This window comes from Heliconius melpomene, chromosome 20 (assembly GCF_056956725.1).
Source record: "Heliconius melpomene rosina isolate 202511_hmr_F chromosome 20, ASM5695672v1, whole genome shotgun sequence".
NCBI lineage: Eukaryota > Metazoa > Arthropoda > Insecta > Lepidoptera > Nymphalidae > Heliconius > Heliconius melpomene.
The window spans coordinates 14,695,591-14,717,143 of NC_140408.1; the positions used below are offsets into that span (position 1 = coordinate 14,695,591).

The 21,553-nt window shown below is 31.6% G+C and overlaps 1 protein-coding gene across 3 annotated transcripts; it reads left to right on the forward strand.

Moving 5' to 3' along the window:
* The first annotated feature begins 1,164 nt into the window (after nucleotides 1-1,164).
* LOC146528168 (choline/ethanolamine kinase) lies at nucleotides 1,165-21,213 on the forward strand. Of its 3 annotated transcripts, none has more exons than XM_085204053.1 (9): nucleotides 1,165-1,325; nucleotides 11,499-11,620; nucleotides 14,579-14,738; nucleotides 15,163-15,315; nucleotides 15,766-15,951; nucleotides 16,218-16,347; nucleotides 16,656-16,963; nucleotides 18,289-18,480; nucleotides 18,990-21,213. In XM_085204053.1, exons 1-9 carry the CDS (start codon nucleotides 1,317-1,319, stop codon nucleotides 19,098-19,100), a joined length of 1,371 nt encoding a protein of 456 aa, XP_085060179.1. In that variant the 5' UTR covers nucleotides 1,165-1,316; the 3' UTR covers nucleotides 19,101-21,213. The 3 variants fall into 3 exon arrangements, with proteins under 3 accessions (XP_085060179.1, XP_085060180.1, XP_085060178.1); XM_085204052.1 differs by lacking the exon at nucleotides 1,165-1,325 and adding an exon at nucleotides 2,256-2,405; XM_085204054.1 differs by lacking the exons at nucleotides 1,165-1,325; nucleotides 18,289-18,480; nucleotides 18,990-21,213 and adding exons at nucleotides 2,255-2,405; nucleotides 17,325-18,078.
* Nucleotides 21,214-21,553: the final 340 nt, after the last annotated feature.

Sequence of the window (21,553 nt, forward strand, 5' to 3'; positions counted from 1 at the left end):
GGGTCTGACAGTTCGCGGTGGTTGCAGGTTCATTCATTTTTGCCTAAGTACGGCATTGAGTTCCGCCATTCAACATGACAATAGTGGATCGAAGAAAAACAACAGTAGAGGGTAGGTAGGTGGTAGGTGTAGGGAGCCTGGGAATCTTAGATTCTATGTTAAAGAATGAGTCGTAACGCGTACGTCTTGCTTGCACCCCTCACTTTGAGTATTTTGCGGCTTAGAATGTTTTTAAATTATATTGCCAAAAGTTTTTATAAGATGATAAGATTTTAAATTCAGTAGTAAATAGTTAGGCTATTTCAAATGTTTTTACAATAATATTATGATACAGTAGTTGAACGTTATCAATTGTTATAAATTGTATGTAATAAAGTATAAATATTTACCATTATAAATGAAATGAGATAAGCAACGGAAACAAAATAAGTTATATACAAATAAAACTAAATTCTAAGAAAACTTCTAAGATTCCATTTACATTTATATCGTCATTTACTTTCGTAGGAATATTTTCTTATTTATTTATTTCAAAAAATCACGTTATGAAAAAATGAAATAATTTTTTTAAAAAATTATTAACATACTTAATATATAAAATAACTATTGAAATTATTTAATTAAAAAAATATTAAAAATCTGCCTTGCGTTTAGAATATCAGGACACATGCATCGATTAATATTTTATTTACACACGCACTTAAAACTTAACCAGACCACTAATTAAAAAGTGACAAAAAAATAACTTTTTAATTATCAACATAATAACTAATTTTAATAGTTAATCAAAGATAAAGTATGACTAAATTATATTTACAATTTATGACTCACAATTCTACTAAAAAGAAGTGTATTATTATTTAATACGTATTAAAATGTATAACATTACCAAATATAATTGCACATGCGAAATCGAAGACATCACTAATTGTTGAAACTAACATTACAAACTGACCGGCTTATAATCTGTTATAACCTAAGCAAATTGCAAAGATCATTATTTTATAGAATTTATAACCGATTTTTGGACCGTTTGAATTGGTAGGGTTAGCACGACACGTCGGACAGGGGATGTTTTTCGTCGACATTCGCGACAAGTCGTGCTAAATCGTATAAGCTACCTCGCTCGCACTTATGACAAATGCTATAGGAACGTCCTATTGATATTTAATTCCTTGTCTCCCTCTCTCTCAGTCGGTATTTATATCTCGTCGAGTGAACACGTAACACTTGTTTTATAAAGTCGGTGTCATTAAAATTGAATTAAAATATAATTATTACAATTAGTTTTACTCCGTTGAAGATTGAAAGAAAGAATGGCGAAGGTAAATTGTCTTTTACACATATATTTTACGTTATTATATTTTGGATAGTTATATATTTTTTTGCGAATATCGTACCACCCCGTGACGTAGTGTGTGGAGATAACTAAAATTTAAACATGCAATTATTTGTTAAATGTCATAGTTGTATGCATATATGTGTTCTTTTTTTAAATTATTTATGCTTAATTTATTAAATTAATTGAAAAATGAAAGTTTCGATTTATAATTATTACACAAGTAGATTTTAAAACACGTACAATTTTTATTACGTAGATAACAATATTATATTTGAGATTGAAAAAATATATATGTTTCGCAATGTTTAGGAATAATGTTACTATGACATTTATTATTTATTTATTTCATTGATAAAGTACTTGATGCTTAAATTGGCGGAAAGGAATTTATAAACAAAACTAACTAAATGTAAACAATATCATGCTATATTAACCTTGATATTTATTATACACATTTACACGTATATTGATAAAATATTAATGCAATTGTAGTATTTTCTGAGCAGTCTTACGTATAGGTGTCTTAATTTTTACTATAATTATGTTTATTGCTTAGATAACTTAAAAATTGTATGGCTTGTATAGCTATCGTTTGTAGTGACTTACGTATAAGGAAATGTTTTTTTTTCTGTAATTAGTTTACCTTATTTAGTTAAAAAAGAAAAAAAATTAAAGTAAAAAATAAAAAATGTCTTTAAATTTCCAAATAAAAGTGAAGAATTTAGTGTCCAAACACTACATTCTCGCTGTATATATTCAATAGATGTACGTAAATATTACAAGAAAAGTATTACAAGAAAAACAATATTTCTTTTTATATATAAAATAATAATAATTTTACATCCGGGCAACATCGCGCGATCGCGCGAATCAATAAACTTGATAAGAAAAAAAAAATAAACTGTCAAAATACTAATCATATGAGTGTAAGTGACCCAGTGGTTATCTTAGACGTATAACTACTAATTATTTAATATTAATGTCTTCTTATATTAAAAACGTATTAGTAAAAGCGAAGAACTGTTATAGAAGAGCAACTGGTATAAACCACAGCTTATTTTGGGTATGTTTCCATTGATTAATTAACATAATAGTGTTATGTTGTTATTTTTTTACAGTTTTAGTGAATAAAACTTCTTTCATGTTTCATAGTAACCTTGAATTAAGGTTACTGAAAAATTTAAACACTCAATGCCTCTAAAATTCGGCAGAAAGTGGGGAACGGAGTGTCTTAACACTTGGTTCCCTCTGCCTACCCTGCTGTGTCCAGGATACAGCGTGAAGCTGTTTTTTTTTCCAAACCTTCAAAGGCCTCATAAATAATATGACCTTAAAATTTGAATGAAAAGTTTTATCGTTTTCCTTATTTTTAATTAAAATTTCAATGTGAATCTTAATAGTCTATACTAATAATATGATAAATCTAACGAGTTTGTCTGGTTTGAAATCAAAAATTCTTTATGAAGGAACATAGAATTTGTTCCAATTCTGTATTTTTGGCTATATTTCATGACATTTATCATATTAATATAAAATACTGTACTGTAGTCAGATTCACCAAGTTCTCTTTGATTGCAAAGCTGCAGTTATAAGTAATTTTTTTAGCTTCACACTATCCCGCACATAATAGAGTAGGGAAAGTGACTCTTTACCTTGGTACGAGAGTGTGGAAATGAAAATATTAAATAGTTCATTTCCTTAAATGGGAATTGAAACTGTAACCTCACAAATTGACAGTTATGGTTTTTATATACATCATTACTTATTAACAGATTTCCCCTATACATATATGTGTTCTTAGAGACTGATTATTATCATTGCAAAGGCTTAGGAAGTTATATTATTTATCAAATATCTGTGCAGTATAATTAGTTTTAGCCAGTAATATGAGATTGATCTTTTAAACTTCATATTAAACTTTAGATACTTGCAACATATTTGCTTTATTATTTTGTATAGAAATATTATATAAATAATACAGGTAGTGTAGCATTCTAGATCTAAAAGTTTTAAATAAGTTAAATAACAATAAAATAGTTCAGCCTTTTATTTCGAGTGTAAAACAATATTTTATATAGTACATATATCTTAGACTTTCTAAGAATATATTTTTGCTCAGCGTGCTTTAAGGCAAAGTGTGCCATTGATCTATCACTACTCTGAGCCATAAGTGATCCAAGATAATTCCTGGTAGTAGCAGACTTTAATTTTTTACTTTTTATTTCTTTATTGCTTTGAAGGAATTCTTTGTGAAGCTTCCATAAGTTAATTTTTATTAATTATATATTATATGATTAATTCTATTTGTAAATTGGCTAAAATTGTATATACTATAGGAACTAACTTGAAAGATTATATAATAGATATCTGCCAGAAGCCATTATTCACTGTACTAATTGTTATATTAAAAAAAACTTCTCCTACATAGCATGAACCCTGACTTTTGTTGCCAGGATCTGCTTTCGACTGTATCTATTCTACTTTTGCACAGTTTTTAAAACCCTAAGTACTTAGTCTATTGGCTCTCACGTAGTGTTTGTATAACATATTTGGATGCAATAACAACAACAACATGCCTTTCCAATGAAATCTTAAAATCTTATTATGTATAGGAAATATTTATAATTAAACAAGTTTCTATATTCGTAACAAGATTTACATTCTTATTATTATGTTAGACAGGGGGAAATGAGCCTGCCATTGTCGTTTCTTATCAGTTATATTAATGTGAATATGAGATATTTTCATAAATTATATACATAACACTAGCGTTCCTGAGTGACTCACCAACAATGCACAGATAAAACTACCTGACCTAGAATATTAACATTTATCGGGTATATAGGTAGGATAGGGACTATAGGGGAGCACTAAAGGAGGGAGATCTCAAAATTCCTACAAGAAATGGAAAAATGAAACTTTCCAGAAAGATTTTCCTAAGGTTCGCGCAAATAAAATTGTTGGCGTGGGAAACTTTATGGAATTGTTGAGGTACGAGAGTAGGTACCATAGTACAAAGATAATTTTAGATTGTTTATCCTTTTTAGTGTAAACTTCCATTACGTGCATTGTATCGAAAATACGTATTGTTTATATTTGAATGAACAATATCTTCAAATTGTCATGATCAATTTTTATATTTTGGAGAGATGAATCACTCCCTTCTTTATTCTAAGCCTTTCTAGATAGCAGGATACGCAAAGAGCTGTATAAAATGTTAATTGACGAAAACACTAAGTATAAATGCAATCGAGCCACATTAGGAATGCGTCTAGCTGTACCAGGGATGGCTGTGTGAGATCGCCACTCGGGAATATTACTTTAGCGGAGCCGGCAGAGCCACCTCTAAGAGAGCTGAGAATCTAATGTAAATCTTCTCGAGAGAAGTTCCGCCATACACAATGATTTATATTGACAGTAGTTTCTCGATCTTTACGGGAAAAAGCGTGAAAGCGACTTTGAGTAGGTTTTGAGTCGATTCAGTTGAGTTGTCAAGACGTTTCAAACGTGCCAGTTGCGTACTAATCACCAGGCTTTGAGTCTACAACCATCATACGCCGCGAAGGCATTTGATAACTGCGTCACAAAGACGTTTCACTTTTCTATTTGAATTACTTATCAAAGCTCAAGTATACATTGTAGGTGTAATGAAAGATTATATTGTCATTTTACAACAACGCTGAAATGACGAGATCATTTCGGTATTAACACTAAGTTATTAGTAAATATTGGGAATTCGCCTAATGTTGATATGTTAGTGGAATAATATTTTTGAGGTAAGAGAGGCTTAGAGACACCAGCGTGGGAGCATAAACGCGACAAATTGTAGGCTCGATTTTTGACGAGATTAAATAAATATTTGATATTTTCTTTTACTAGCACTAGTAACGAGGCAAAGCGCGGCGCTGAGTTCCGCCACTTAACACACAATGTTTCTAGAATTCGACGGAAAATGTTGAACGTCGAAAGTCGTCGAAGTGTCTTAATAATAACGACGAGGTTAGGAAATGTAGGGAAGCACTAAAATTTTAATTGAATTTAAATAATTATAAAAGAGTCCACTGTATGCGGGATACAGCGTGAAACTGATTTTTTTTTAAGTAATTTAATAGTTTCTACTATAATGTTTTATGATATATGAGTATAATATTTTCCAGTTTAAATCGGAATACGGAGAACTCGACAACATGTTGGGGTCGAGATCAAATGTAATATATTTCTAAACAACTGATAAAGTTTGTTGACCATTAATGTGTATGAGTGGTTATTATGACGTAGTTTATCACTCGACGGGTCATGGGTTCGATAGTGGATCATAGTGTCTGTGGTGGTTGCTAGGGCATTGCTAAAAATATACACTGACGTGTTATAATCTAAGCTTTACGTTTTTAAAGGCAAGACACTTCGATTTTATCTTCTTCAATGGCGGAGCTCTACGCCGCGTACTAGGTTTATATCATACATAATTTTACCTATGTATTTTGTTAAAACTATGTTAGCTGCAGTTTGGTTTACGTTTGGAACGTCCAATATACATTCCTTCTAAAAATGCACCTCTCACAACTTCTACGTGTCAAACTAAGCGCGGCGGTTGTAGGTTCGATTCTCATCCAAGAGAACGAATTTCGAACGTTACATACATTTAATGAATATGCACTTGAAAGTGCATTCAATAACCGTCTTATGTCACACTGTTCGTACATTACTTTATTTTATGTTTTCATATATCAATTGTTGCTTGTTGTGTAATTACTGAGATTCTTTATTGTTTCAATTAGTTTTTATTGATAAATTAACTGTATATTTTGCGTGTGTTGTAACACTGGGTTCCCTCTGCCTCCCATGCTCCAGCTTATTAATTAATTTACAAATGTAAATAATATGCTTGTCCACAAATTTTTGTAAGATAAAATTCGTGTCAATTTCTTACCTAGCATACATGTAGATTGCATCCACAGAAAAAAATTACATTTTAAAATATTATCAACGACTTAAACGTGTAACGGATATTACAGTAATCTGTCACTTTTACAATCAACTATGCAATAAAACAATGCGCTCATAAAATAACGATGTGATAAGATACACACCAAACAAACACACCCTACAATTTTATGACTATTATCTGGTACAGACGGACACTCCGTTTCTGAGTTTTCTGTAGTAGTAGGTACACGTGTTAAGTACAGTGGGTTGCGTCGTAACGAAAAACGTGATGTAATTAGTGTACCTTTCCTCGATCAATGGCCTATCCAACTCTTAAATAACTTTTCTGTTTGAACTAGAGCTTCGTGATGTGATCCTGAGAAAACATTCAGACTTGTATTATTAGAATAGATATAGATTTTCCACCCTTATTAATCTCGATGCCATGTCTTGACTGAGAAAGATGAATGATAGGAAAAATATCCTCAGGGACTTGAACCCGCAACCGTCACAAACAGATTCCAACATAATTAGATTTTAGAAAACAAAACTATTTGAAATCGTAAGGGTCTGTTTGCTTCAGTTCTACATGCTATGTTATCTTATATTCAGCGAGACGGTGACGTCTGGTCGCCAATAAAATTGGCATCGCTACAAATCTTATGTATAACAAGATAAATTTATTATTATTTAATAGGTATCTTAAAGATAGATGAAAGAGAAAATACTGATAAATATCATTGTTTCCCTTTCTATACCCACTTTAGGAGTCTTCGATGAAAAACTATTTCTCCATAAGCCTGCGGCTTCGCCTGTATCTTCAAAATGAAATAACAAAAGATTGCTTATGACACATGGCACATACTTGACTATGCCACGAGGGCATCTTAATTACTAATACCTCGGTTAGTTTCTTCATGACGCTATAGCAATATGCATATTTAAACATATGCAAAATATAATATTATTTTAATTATTAGGTATTAAATACTAGATTTTCGTGGCTTAGAATTTTGTCGCCCACTAGGTTGCCACTAGGTTGGAAAACTTAATGTTTCGGAGTGTAGTCTCTGACATACGGAGAGTTGGTTATTTTTATTATTCTACTACCACTGTTTTTTTTTAGTAGTATAAAATGTTACTTCAATAACAACTCTTAACACCGTGCCCTGACTGAATAGTGGGGACTATTACCTTGGCAACGATTATCGGATTTTCTTCCATAATAATCCTATTATATTTTTATAATCTATGGCTTAATCTATTATATGGCATGTAATCTACCAATAACAAGTGATAACTGATAGCAGATAAGCCGTATTGATGGACTAGACGTAAAGTAAATTGTAAACGTAGGCCTCAAAGAAACATAATTGATTGAAAACAATTTAAGGTAGGATATTCGTAGATGTGCCTTATCTTTTGTTAATTTTTTTTATTATTTTGTTTTATTAGCTTCACACTGTACCACGAACATAACTGATAGATAGACAAAGGAGAACTCGGAACCTAGTGGTATGACACTCCGTCCCCATTAAGATCACTAGCGTTTCCCACTTTCCACCGAAATTCTGAGGGCTATTTTTTTTTCGATTTTTCTTCTATGATTCGTGATAAATATCATCTTTTATGTCTTATATAATTCTAATACATTTGTCTACTGACCCTAGAGCTAAGACATGCCGTTTCCCTCTGTCCGCCCAATTTTCTAGACACCGTGTGTTAAGAGGCGAAAGTCAACTCGGCGCATTATCTTGTTAACATAGCAACGAGAGTTAAAATAATTTATTGTCCCAAATGGGAATCGAACCTACAACTATGGCGATGGTCCCGTCGCATGCAACCTACATTATCTAGAATATTCATCTGAACTGAGTCGACATAGATAGGTAAATGCGCATCGTAGCAAGGAAAATATTTTTATTTATAACAGGTTTTCATTTCCGTGGTTAGCGCTCGGTGTTAAGTTTCGATATCCATCATACAATATTTTAGTATTCAAAAGGCAAATAATTAAGTAAATTCAGATATATAATGAAATATCGCTTATAATATATTTTTTGGCTTTATGGCGTATTCCGTTGTCCGTTGTGCCGTTGTCCATACTTATTTTTAGTTCGTTGATTTTTTTATTTTTTTTTACATACAAAATGCACAAACGGAAAACTCCAGGCTCAAACCGCTACATAATTGTTTTTATATAATTGCTTTATAGCACCAAAAAATATTATTGTAAAGATAATCCTTATCAATAATAATAATTTTATAGGCCGTTTTATCACAATTATAAATATTGATTATTTCTCAAAAAGCCTATTTTATCTAAAGCGTGTTGTTTTCCCGTTATCTGCCAATAGCCGATAGAGCCGATAGAGCGCGTGCCAAACTAATCCCTAATAAATATAGGTAATTATATTGTTATGATAAACAAAGTGTTTCGTAAGAATTATTACAAGTACGAGTGCCACGCTGTGTGATCGCGTGACCGTGACTCAGACCGTTGTGCGTGCTACTGTAAACGAGACAGGTTGGGGGTTCGATTCCCGCTGGAGGACATAAAATATTGATTTACTACGACGCGGCGTTAACACACCCTACACCACTCTAGCGTTTTAGCAGATTCCCTCTGCCTACCTTGCTATGTGCCCTGTAGCCCTACCGCGTCAACCTACAATAAATAATAGTATTAGCTATTAGGTATTACGTGAATCTTTGCTTTCAATTCAACTTTATTTAATTCGTAAATATTTATAATTTCGTCACACATCTTAGTTACTGCGTAATTCGATTGACATCAGCTCTTCCTTGTTTTGAGACGTATTTCTCATTAACATCTATTATTATATCTAAGAAATTTCTCAAGATAATTTTGTTATGTATTATATATTGTTATGTATTTGATATATTTTATCAGAGAAAGCCGACAAATCCTAGTGTCAAAGCACTCTGTTTTTGCTTTCCGCCCGAATTTGATACGCATATTGGCTAACGTATCCTAAGGTCCATCATTCTTCTATATGAGATCAATTAAATACCTCAAGGGTTTATTGGTTTAAATATAGTGATAATCTCAGGAACTGCACGTCAGAGTTGAATATTTCGGGGAAGGCTATAAGTTATATTACATTGTCTTGACCATTTCGAAATACCCGCTACCTGCCCTCTGTGTCATGTCACATGTGTCATACACCACACCGACGAAACCGCAGGTGAAAGCTAGATATACATATCTATACAATTTATTATTAATGCCACATATAAAACTAATAATCAAAAAACGTGACAAAATGATTCATTAATTATTTATATGCGAAATAAATTAAAATGTATGTTTATTTGTAAGTTGTGCCCTAGAATTTGCATTGATTTGTTGTTAGTTAAACCCTAATTGGCCATTGTGAGTGCGGCTGTCGTGTTTACTGATAAAATACAAGCTTTTACCAGCGGATTAGTTCGCGCGGTCGCCGAGGAATTTGTTAGTTCCAGAGTTTAGAGCGTTCAGCAAAACAAAATCTTCAGTTTTATTATAGGTTTAGTACAATGTTTTTTGTTACTTCTTACAAATTTTCGACGCGTTTTGTACCATTTTAACAACGTTATTGTGTTGTTATTAACAAATGTAGTGCTATCAGTTAAATATTTCAATATGAAAGTGTCAAAGATAGTAAAAATTACAATAGGGCTAATAAGAAATTCAATTATGCGTAAATAGGCGTATCGGTAGTGATTAAAAAGATTTATTAACTAAATAATGTTATGATGAGGCCAGCAGACTAAAGACAAACGCGAACGCGACATATGGGTTCGATCCTCGCTCAAGGAAATCAAATATTTAATATTTTCATTTTCTTGTCGAATGCCTCCTGAAATTGGAGGAAAGTGAGGAGCGGAAGTGTCCTAATGGGAAACGGAGTGTCTTAACACTAGGTACACAGGTCCCCCCCTGCGCTACGTTTAAATTTTACATACGTTTTACAAAACAAGAGTTTGTAACTAGTTAAGATTTTCATATCAGTTACTTTTATCTCACAAGGTCCTTTTTAGATAAAAGATAGATAAACATGAAAACAATGTCACATTTGTATGTAGGTACAATAGAAACATAGTAAAATGATAATTATTACGTTTCGTTATATGTAAAACATACGTCGCGTCGAGTGGAAAATTTTTAAGTATTAATATAATGTGTGGGATTGATTGTAAACTAATGATTTTGGGTTCGATATCCATCTGGGGAGATCAGATAAGACGAAGCACGGCTTTGAGTTCAGCGACGCGACATACAATGTCTGGAAAATTACTCGGAAGATGGCGAACCGCGTGTCTTAACACCGAGTTCCTCTGCCTGCCCTGCTATATGCGATTGGTGATTCAGTTTTCCGGAAAGTTTATAAACGCGAACGCGACAGGTTGTGGGTTCGATTCCCACACTCGCTCTGGTACCGAGACGAGGAGCGGCGTTGTTACGACACTAGTGGATTACGGAAGTATCTTAATGAGAACGGAGTGTCTTAACACTAGACTGCCAGGTTCTCTCTGCCTACACTGCTATGTGGAGGTTGCAGCGAAAAGCGTAAGCGTAAAAAGAAAACTCGTACAATATTATACCATATCATTAAAAAGTGACGGTTCGTCGTACATTGTTGAAATAGTCGTACACATTTCTAAAGAACAATATCTACCGACTAACGTACATATATTATGTAGAGGTAGGTATACGTAATGATGCTATATGATTTATGGCAAAACGCAATAAACTAAGAGTTGTTTTCGAAGAGAATATCATATTTGCTAGTATAATATTTTTCCACTTAAATATAATTTAAAAATATTTTAGTTTCTCTGTAGTACCTACAGATAATTTTTAATAATCGATCGTTTTAATGATCTATGAAGGAAAACGACATCTCAAGCTCGATCTCACTTTTTGACTACGGGTCCTAGTTTAAATGCAACGTTAGGTTCCACTATCTTAGTAAGATAAAAGAGAAAGATAGAGCAGTTGCACGTAATCGACTAGTGAAGTTGCTAACGAATTACTGTTTATTACCTGTTTTCATTATATCCATGTCAGTAAAGAAACTTCTTAGTACTCCATGCATTGTTGGTGCCCAGCCCGTGGCAGGGTGAGTGCCTGGGACTTGCTAATCTGTCTATATCTGTCTCTCAGGATTTTTAGTCATCTATATACCAAATTTAGCTGCTATAATTTTTACTATTATTTTTTCAGAAACTCCAAATGTGCGGTACTGAGGAGGAGATGAGAGAAGTCGCGGGGAGAATATGCAGGAACTATCTACATGGTGCTTGGAAAAGTGTGGATCCGAGTGAACTGGATTTTAGGAGGATAAGGTATGATTATTATTATAATTCTTCTAATGTGCTAGCTTCTTTAAATTAAGAAGTAATTGCTTTATTACCAATTGTTTTGTTTTCGTCAGTTTATATAAGTAAGTGTTGTATTTTTAACTATTGACTGAATTACGTTTATTCTTGAAGTAGTAAAATATTTTGGATTGATTCGTCATAGATATCTAAAAAAACAAAAAATATATAATTTATTCTTTTTCACTTTTATTTTGCCACAGTTTGCCTTTTGATGAAACTAGATCCACTTTAAAAGAATCCCATTCTTCATGATGTATAGCCAACTTTTCAAATATAAATAATCTTATTAGATTACTTATTAGCTTTCTGAAGTTAAATAAACCTTGATATTAATTATGCATGAGCGTGTACTTGACACATAATATTAAAAGGCTGGTAACAGTGAAAACTGTTATCGATTATTTGACGCTAAAAATACATTTTCTAGCACTTAGGTCTTGATTAAGTCTTGATTTCTTATTTTTTATAACTTCTATAGATATTATTCATTATTAGGTCTCTTGTGGACTGAGATAAATTGATTTTATTTTCGCATTTCAAGAACCTTTACGGTTCTTTTAATTGAAAACAAGCACTATGGATGTTGGGTCGATCCCAACTCGTGGGATTGGTTATGTTTCAGTTATATTTACTTCTCCGCTTTGCTAACGAGTTATTCTAGCCTTTACGCTGTGTCCCAGTAATAAGACGAAACGCGGCGTTGAGTTCTGCAACTCATTAGGATTCGTTAGGAATCTCGTTAGGTTCTGGAACTCGTTAGGCATGGCGGTGCATGGAAAACTGAAAAAAAAAGTAAATTGATAGTCTCCTGTACACAATAAAAAAATTACAACATTACATTACAATTTAAACCAATTTGGAGCTCAAACCTCCGAAACTAAACTATTACCCAGAAGTGGACAAAGAATGGATTTGGACAAAAAGTATAAGTACCTTATAATTCGAAGTCCACAATAGAGGAGGTAAAAAATGTAAACAGCACACGGCCTTGGATCGTTGTTGCAAATGTGAACGCCATTTTTTATGCCATTTCAATGGTTTCAAGTCTATTTGCTTCAGTGGCTAGTACCTACATAGGTACATGCATCGAGATTATAACACTTCAATTTAAAATAGAAGCTTAGAGGGTTGTGGGTTCGATTCCCACTCGGGGAATGAAATATTTGACATTTTCATTTTCTTCGCTCTTGTAACCAGGCAAAGCGCGTCGTTCAGTTAACACGCCCCTGCGCCACCACTGCCACCATATTTAACTAATAATTTAAAGTCAGGATCAATAATATCAACTTTTTGTCCTTATTTTTCTTATACACTCTTACATTAACCACAGAATTGTTATAGTCCATTTTTAATCTATTGTATATCCATACAGTTTTTACTTAACCTCTAAAAAGTCGGTTGACTTTAGAATTTGATTGGCAAAAAGTTTATGTAAAAAATGAAAACATTATCTTTTTTTGTGTAAACGTTTTACACGTTTCCTTCTTGAAATGGTGAAAAAAATGTGTCTTATATACTTATGTTACTTAGAATTATTCTTGTACAAGAGACGTCCGATTTCATGGATGACACCTAAAAAGTTGTCACTAGCATATTTAACCTTGAAAGGCGCCGGGGGCGCGGCAGGTTGTGAGTTCGATTACCACTGCAGAAATATATTAATTTCCTTGCTCTGGTAACGAGGCAAAGCGCGACGTTCAGTTTCGCCACACAACACGAAATACTTCCAGAATTCGGTGGAAATTGGGAAAATAAAGTTAACACACTTTATTTTATGAGACTTTTCCCTCTGCCTACTCTGCTATGTGCAAAATACAGCATAACCAAAAAAATATATTTTGAATTTGAAAAACTAATGTCAACACTCAGATCCCTCCAGTTCTACGTACATTGCGTGTTGGGTGGTCGCCCAAGACCAGGGAAACAAAAATAAAATGATGGGTTATCATTTTATTTGACATTTATAACTATCGCGGAGTACTACCACACTGTACATGTTATCGTATGAAATTTTCCTCTGCCCCACTTTTGAGTTTGTTACGCAGTTATTTAATACAACGTCATTTGTCGCTTACAAAATATTGATAAAGTAATCTGACCTTTCATAGATATCATAACAGCCCAATATTAATTTAGGGGCAATATCTCAAATTTCCAAAAAACATTTTTTTTTGTATTATATTACCATTACCCTTTCCCGCATGTACCAGGATAAAAAAATATAGATTATAGATATACAATTTTACAGCTTCATTTCGTCGGCATCTGTGCATCTTGGCGTCAAGCCGTCAGGATCTTGTTTTTTTTTTAGCTTCACGCTGTATTCCGCACATAGCAGAGGAAACCTAGGAACCTAGTGTTAAGACATTTCGTTCCTATTGAGACACTTCCGTACCCCACTTTCCGCCCAATTCTTGAGGCATTGCGTGTTGAGTGACGGTACTCAGTGCCGTTCTTTGCCTCGTTACCAGCGCGAAGAAATGTAAATTTCATAACGCATGCAAATATTATTTTTTAAGGACTTTGTACCTGCAACTTTTGGATTTTATTTTATCATGAAAATGATTGCTTTAAGTATCTCTCTATCAAATGGTGCAAAGATAAATTAAGTTGTAAGCACGCGGAGTCGATAAAACAAGTACCTTGTCATAGTATTCATGTCACTTCTAAAACATGTGTACTGTACATGTAAGAACGTGTTTCTGTATTTATAAGGTCCTGCACTAAAGAAAATAAAGATAAATTAAATGTCTTCTTTTTTCGTTCAGACAACAAAAATTGCATCAATAATTCGCCCAAGTTAGGATAGAACCGGCAACCTTCGCTCTTACAGTACGCTGTACCACGACGCCATTTACTTAGGTAGGACACTTTGCTAGGACTTATTTAAATAGGAGCTATATCCTTATATTCTGTCTTCAGCGGTGGACTGTCAAACTTCCTATACTACGTGGCGCTGCCGTCAGACACTTCTAAACTCGGTGGTTACGCAAGAGAACATTCACCGGAAACGGAAGAAGCTCGTCTTAACAAGAAGCCTCTGCTTAGCTCCCATTCTTTCTCCTTGGATGAACCCAAAAAGGTAAATTGCCTAAATTAGGTTAAGTATTAACTTATAAAGTGCTTATTTAGTTACATGAAATGTAAATAAAAGAGTGTTGGGACACTAACTTTATTGTTTACTTACTTACTAGAGAACCATGAATATCATCTATTTATAACTTTTCAACTTTTTGTATATAAGTAGAATTGATAATGTTGAGATTATGTGAATCATTGATTTGATCATCTTTCCGAGAATGTTATTTATATAATAATTCTTTTGTCTTGAGAATAGCTCTTCCCACTCGGGGGAATGACGGCAATTATTATCATTTTCTTGGTCTGGTAACAAGACAAAGTAGTACATTGAACTCTGCCAGTGTCGGATTGTCTTAACGTTAGGTTCCCTTTGCCAAATCCGTTTGATATATGCAGGAGTTTATTTATCATATTATTCTTTAAAGGTACTCCTAAGGATCTACGGACAAGTCCACGGTGAACGCGCAATGGACGCGATAGTCACCGAGTCTGTTATTTTCACGTTGCTATCTGAAAGGCGGCTCGGGCCGAAGCTCCATGGAGTCTTCTCCGGTGGAAGAATTGAACAATATATACCTGTAAGTATGGTATTAAACTATAAAAAGTGTAGTTCAGCTATAAAAATAATTATATAATCTATATTATGTTGTATTGGTTGTTAAAATTCAATATAATTAGTTTTTTGAAGCTTAATAATTACTGTGGGAAATGTGTGGGAAAATTAGACATTAGTTAAGTGAAAATTATATAAAACGACACGAATATTTTAGCAGTTTTCACTAAATTTGAATATAATACTTAACATAATATACTTTAAAAAAATTAAGTGTTATTCTACACTTATAAATGAATAATAGGAATTGAAGATTAATTGAACGTATCGGGATTTGAACTCGCGCCTCTTCCGTTCTAATCGAACCGTCCAAGACTTAGAATAAAAAAGTATTTAAAAGTAATCTGTGGACTTAACGTAATGGATAGCTCGTTCGGTACAATGTATTCTACAATAAAAAAACTATAATTTTCAGGCAAGATCGCTCCTAACAAAAGAACTATCAGAACCAGCGTTATCGATGAAAATAGCTGAAAAAATGGCCGCCATACACTCCATGGACGTGCCGTTGTCCAAAGAGCCCAACTGGTTGTGGAAAACTATGGGCAAATGGATAAAAACTGTCAAAGAGGACAGGCTGTCGGATACTGCGAGTGGGAAGGTACGTTCGGTAGGAAATTACTATTATTTTTGTACAATTTGGTAGGTTGTTTTACTAAGGACCAAATCGTAACTTTATATTGAAAAGAGTTTTATATAGAGTTTGTTGCTGACTGTTCTCATCAGAAAATTATTTAATTACACCTAGTGGTGATCGAAGTAACTGTATGATGTTAAGTTTATTATTTGGAAGAAAATGGTAGTGTTTTTATACATTGATTTTTATTTCTTTTGATAAGCTTTTTATTTAAAAACTTTGTATTTCAGACCGAAGAAGAGCAAAATATAATAAAACAACTAAAACCAATAGATTTCGACAAAGAAGTCGAATGGATGAAGAAATTTTTGGCGTCGGTTGAATCTCCTGTCGTCTTTTGCCACAATGATATGCAAGAAGGTAATTTTCTTAGTTACTAAAACATTTTTTTACAATAAACATGAATCTTTTTGGGTGCGGGTTCAAATTGAAAGATTTTTTATCGTAAAATATGTACATATATGTATAGATTATAGTAATTTGTTGCGAACAGGCACTAAATCTAATTTCTTGCTTTTTAAAATCTAAAAATTGATATTTGATGAAATGAGATAAAAGGATTTTACAATATCTCTTAAACTAGCGTCGTTTAGATGTAAATGAAATTGTATACGAATAATTGAATAAAAATAACATTAAAACATAATATTATATTATTTTTTTTCTAGGCAATATTTTAATGTTAGAAGATGAAATACAATCAGCATCAGACGACGAATTCACATACGACGAAGCTAAAAAAACACAATACGTACTAACACAATACGACGACACAAACACATCTGACTCTATCATCAGTCACATATCAGACTCTGGTGAACCAAAACTAGTTCTGATAGACTTTGAGTACTGCGCGTATAACTACAGGGGTTTCGATATAGCCAATCACTTCCAAGAGTGGTCGTATGACTATACTAACCCGGAACATCCATTTTACTTTGAAAATCAAGAGAATTGCCCAACTTTAGAGCAGAAGGTGAGGATTTTTTGTGATTTTTCGTGATTTTTTTCTATTTTTTGTGTGTTAGATGGTTGGTTCTTAGGTTTTCTTTTTGGTGACCATCTTTCACACACATCTTTTTTAGTTTTTTTATTACTTCGGTTTAAGTCTTCAAATTACTAACTTGGTTTTTTTATTTGAGCTTCAATAATATTCACGGCTTAAAATGATTGCGAGGAATAGCTTTGTAAGGATTTTTCACAATATATATACAGGTTGTTTTGAACTGGTAAATTTGTTTTTGGCCTATTTTTATCAAAAAAACGGCTGATATTTTTTTATGTATGTATTTAACATTTTTTAAATAATTTTAAATATTTATTTTCTTTTTTTCAAGCAAAATTACCAGTTTTTCTCTTTGCTTTGATCATGTTCTTGAAAGTTACAGAAAACGGATGGTCTGTGCGCCATTACGTACCGAGGTTCGTAACTTAACGTTGAATTGTGTAACGCCTTTAATAAATGTCACAATTTATATAAAAAATAAATTGTTTATGTTGAATAATATTTTAGCATTAGTTTTGGTTGAGAAAACATTTTTTTACTGTGCTACATGATTTCTTTTTGTTTACTTTAAAACATTTTCATATAACTGACAAATTAAAGATCACACAGAATTTACATTTAATAAAGGCTTAAGTTCATGTTTCGTTTGAAATTTAAAAAATGATGTGTTTGTATATTTAAATAATTAGTGTATAAGAAATATCTATAATATAATCATGATTCATGATGCAGTATTAATTATGTCAAAAATAACTTTCTCTATTTAATAATTTATGTTTACGGTATGTTATCCTTTTATTCTCAAACAATTTTTTATAATATGAAAATTGACATAATTAGTACATTATAAATAGGGTTAAAACAATCACTACGCCGCTTGTGTTTGTTTATGCTTGATTTCTAGCTGCTGTATTAAAATGGCCGCCGGAGAAAAAAAATGAGAGAGGAATAAATCTAAATACTCTAAATAGCGGACTTTCCCACGGTATCGTGTAAAACGACATATGGCAACTTATTTAAGAATGTTTTTTTATTTTTCCTGATGTTAATTAATTATTTATTGATTGAGTGTCATTGAATTGATGGTAATATTTTTTCTAAATAATGGCGCGAATAATCAAGGTTATTGATTTGTGCCATTACAATTTAATTATTTAATAGAAATAATAATAACTTTTTAAACATTTTTCTCACAAAATATAATTTTACATACAAAAAAAAGTTTAACTTTTACAACAAAAAGAAACATTTTTTTATGTTTCAATATATTTTTTTACAAAATTCCTTATTTGTAGGAAATCTTCATAAAGGAGTATTTGAAGCATTATCACTCTAATTTATCAGACGATAAGGATGCTCAGCCGTCGATAGATGATATTAATCAGTTGCTGAACGAAGTCGACGCGTTCGCGTTAGCCAGTCACTTGTTTTGGTGTCTTTGGTCAATTGTTAACGCTTCTAAGAGTCAAATTCCTTTTGGTTATTGGGTGAGATGCATTTTTTTATATTATCTTTTATTTTTTTATAAAAATTGTTGTTTGAATTTTCCTTTTTTTTAAGGAATCTAGTTTAAAAAAATGTTCTCGCTTTCGACAGCTTTTTCTTCGACCAATTATCGAGACATTGATTGTATAGTGGCGGAACTTAACAACGCGTTTTGTCTTGAAAGCAACTTAAAGTAAAGAGGTTATATTAAAATATAGGCAATATTTATATCTTTAGAATATTTCGAATATACTGTTTTAGAAGAGCGTTTTACATAACTGTGCGTAATATATAGAAAATAATTAAAACTATTGTTTTCAACAAGCATGATGCGAAGGTTGTTAGTTCAGTTCCCACTCAGAGAAGGAACTGTTTCATTACTTCGTCACACATGTCTATTATAACGTCTTGCTTTAACGGAGCGTAGATAGCGTAGTATCTTAACACGAGGTTCCCTGTGCGTATCCAGTTTTAATAAATAAACGTTATTATAATATTTTCTACTTCACAGGAGTACGCTTTATCCAGGCTCGACACATACCAACGTCTAAAACAAGAAGTCGTGAAAAAGGACAAATTTGGATTTCCCCAAAAGAGGAAAATTTGCGAAGTAGACATATGAGTGGCGTAAATCTCTGCTTTTTGGGACGACTCGGTCGCGGAGTGTTTCTCTGAACACCAACCTGTACAAGGATAGTGTTCGTGATAGTGACTCGAAAAATGCATTAAACATGCGTTTAATAGTGATTTATGCCCCCAAACACTGATCTTAAATAATGATTTTTGAACACAAATGTATATGGATGTTTTTGACTTCGGCTTTCGATTTTCGGGACACGCTGTAAGTAGATGTTGTGATGTCGTGACTTGATTATTTATGGAATTGCATTTTGATGTTGTTAAAATTATTAAGTTGAACGAAATAATATTTTATTATTTAGTTTTTTTAATAATTGATAAATTGTATATGAACTTAACTTTATTATATACCTGTATATAATAATTAACGTGTTAAAAATATAGCAATATTCACTTCAAATATTAAAATAAGGAAAAGAATAATATTAATAAAATAAGTTTATTTTTAAAAAAGGCAAAAAAAATTAAATGCAGTATTATCACACATTTTTTTAAAACATTCCTTATTAGTTCTTCATAATGATTCATTCAATATTGAATTGAAAGATGAATATGACATTTTTATCTTTGAAAAAAAAAATTACAATAAATAATAAAAAAATAAAGTGAAAATTGCACGCATATCTAAAACAAATTTGGGCACCAAATAGTAAATAATTCTTATTTTGAAAAAATGTGCCTTGAGTGTTGCTAGTTGTTAAAATATAAAATCATCTGTAAATATGAATATCAATTCATTTAATTTTTTTTTTTATATAAACAATGATAATATAATAAGAAAATAAAGAATTTCTTTAAATTATGCTTTTGACATTTCTCGAATACTTTTTTTAATTTAAAAAGTGTGATTGGATTTTTAGGTAGTAATGTTTAAGCATAGAAGACATTCCCAAAGAAAAATATATAAAATAAAAAAAATATGCATTTCGTACGTAGTACTTATAACTCGATTTTGTGATTTAAATTGCTTAATTTAAAAGATAAACTTTTTTGTGCAGCTATTTAAGATATTATATTTATGGAAGTAATTTAAAAAAACACAATAAGTTAATAATATCCATCTTTTTTAAAAAAAATATTTATCATTTTCTATCTATTTATATGTATTTCAAACCAAACATTTTAAACTTTAACAAAAAATGATTTATACTCTGTTTTAAATAATGAAGTATGTTAAAAGTATTATTTGCAAAAATTAAATTACTTTTAAGTGGTATTTAATACTTTTTCAATGGTATTTTTATATATTTTTTTATATTAACTTCTCTTATTGCTTAAATTCATGGATATTAGAAATATGTAAAAAATATTTATAATTTATGGCTCTTACATAATAAAAATAAAGCGTCGCGTGATTGTATACGCAATGATGAAATGGAATTGTGGGTTCAATTCCCGTTCGGGAAAATGGAACTGATACGATTTTACCCAGCGTTATTAAAATTAAACGCGGCGTTGAGCTCCGCCAGAAGAGTGTAATCTTTTCTTAACACTAGATTACATTTACATTCTCAGCCTGCAGTTTTAATAATATCAGTACTATAGAAATTTAATTTGTACTCGTCTGTCTGTAATTGTATTTTTTGCAAGATTTTTTTGTTCAATGGCGTAACAATTGAATTCACCAAAGAATTTTCAATGTGACTTAATTTTTTAATTGTTGGTGTTTTTCCTTTTTTTGACTATTTAATTGTAAAATCTAATTATAATCGATAATTGGCATTTCAAGTACTTATATGTATCTTGTTTTTTTGTAAGTATAATTTATGGTTATAGGTGTAAATAAATAGAAGTGTTTCAGAAAACTGATTTATAAAAGTAAATTTAAACTTTTTAAATATTTTTTGTCCTTTTTTCAATATTTTTTTTCATAATTTACGTATGAAATATTTATCATAGTTTTAACTTTTTTTTAAGTAATGAGTTTTCTGAAATACATCACACATGTAAATAAATAAATAAGATAACATTTTTTTGTCTGAATTATAATCTGTATCCCGTGTATCTGTGTACAAAGTATTGAAGTACTTGTTTTGTGATACGCCACTTTGTATGGTAGTGACATGATATTTAATAAAATTTTATTTAAAATATAACGTTTTTTTTTTTCAATATAGCGTATAAACCTAAAAAAATACAGTTTTAAATATCAATGCTAATAAGATCATAATCTAAGAAGCTGTCTTGGCGCAAAGACACAATAGTGTGAATGTAACGCGACCATTGTTTTATTTAATTATTACTAATATTATAATATTATTATTACTTCTTTTTTATTTTTATTGTTTTTACTCGGATAAATTTTATATTATTTATTAATACATATTTTAATTTCTTCATTTGGCAAAGCAAAAGCGAGGCATTGAGTACCGCCACTTAACATGAAATGCTTCGTAAATCGAATTGGGAAATGCCGATGAACATAATGTTAGGACA

What these genes read in the sequence shown, in the direction of transcription:
- LOC146528168 (XM_085204052.1), top strand. Translation starts at nt 2,322, where the DNA reads ATGTCTTCTTATATTAAAAACGTATTAGTAAAAGCGAAGAACTGTTAT. An exon ending in GAATTGAACAATATATACCT is followed by an intron (nt 15,316 to 15,765) that starts GTAAGTATGGTA and finishes TATAATTTTCAG; the next exon opens with GCAAGATCGCTCCTAACAAA. An exon ending in CGGATACTGCGAGTGGGAAG is followed by an intron (nt 15,952 to 16,217) that starts GTACGTTCGGTA and finishes TTTGTATTTCAG; the next exon opens with ACCGAAGAAGAGCAAAATAT.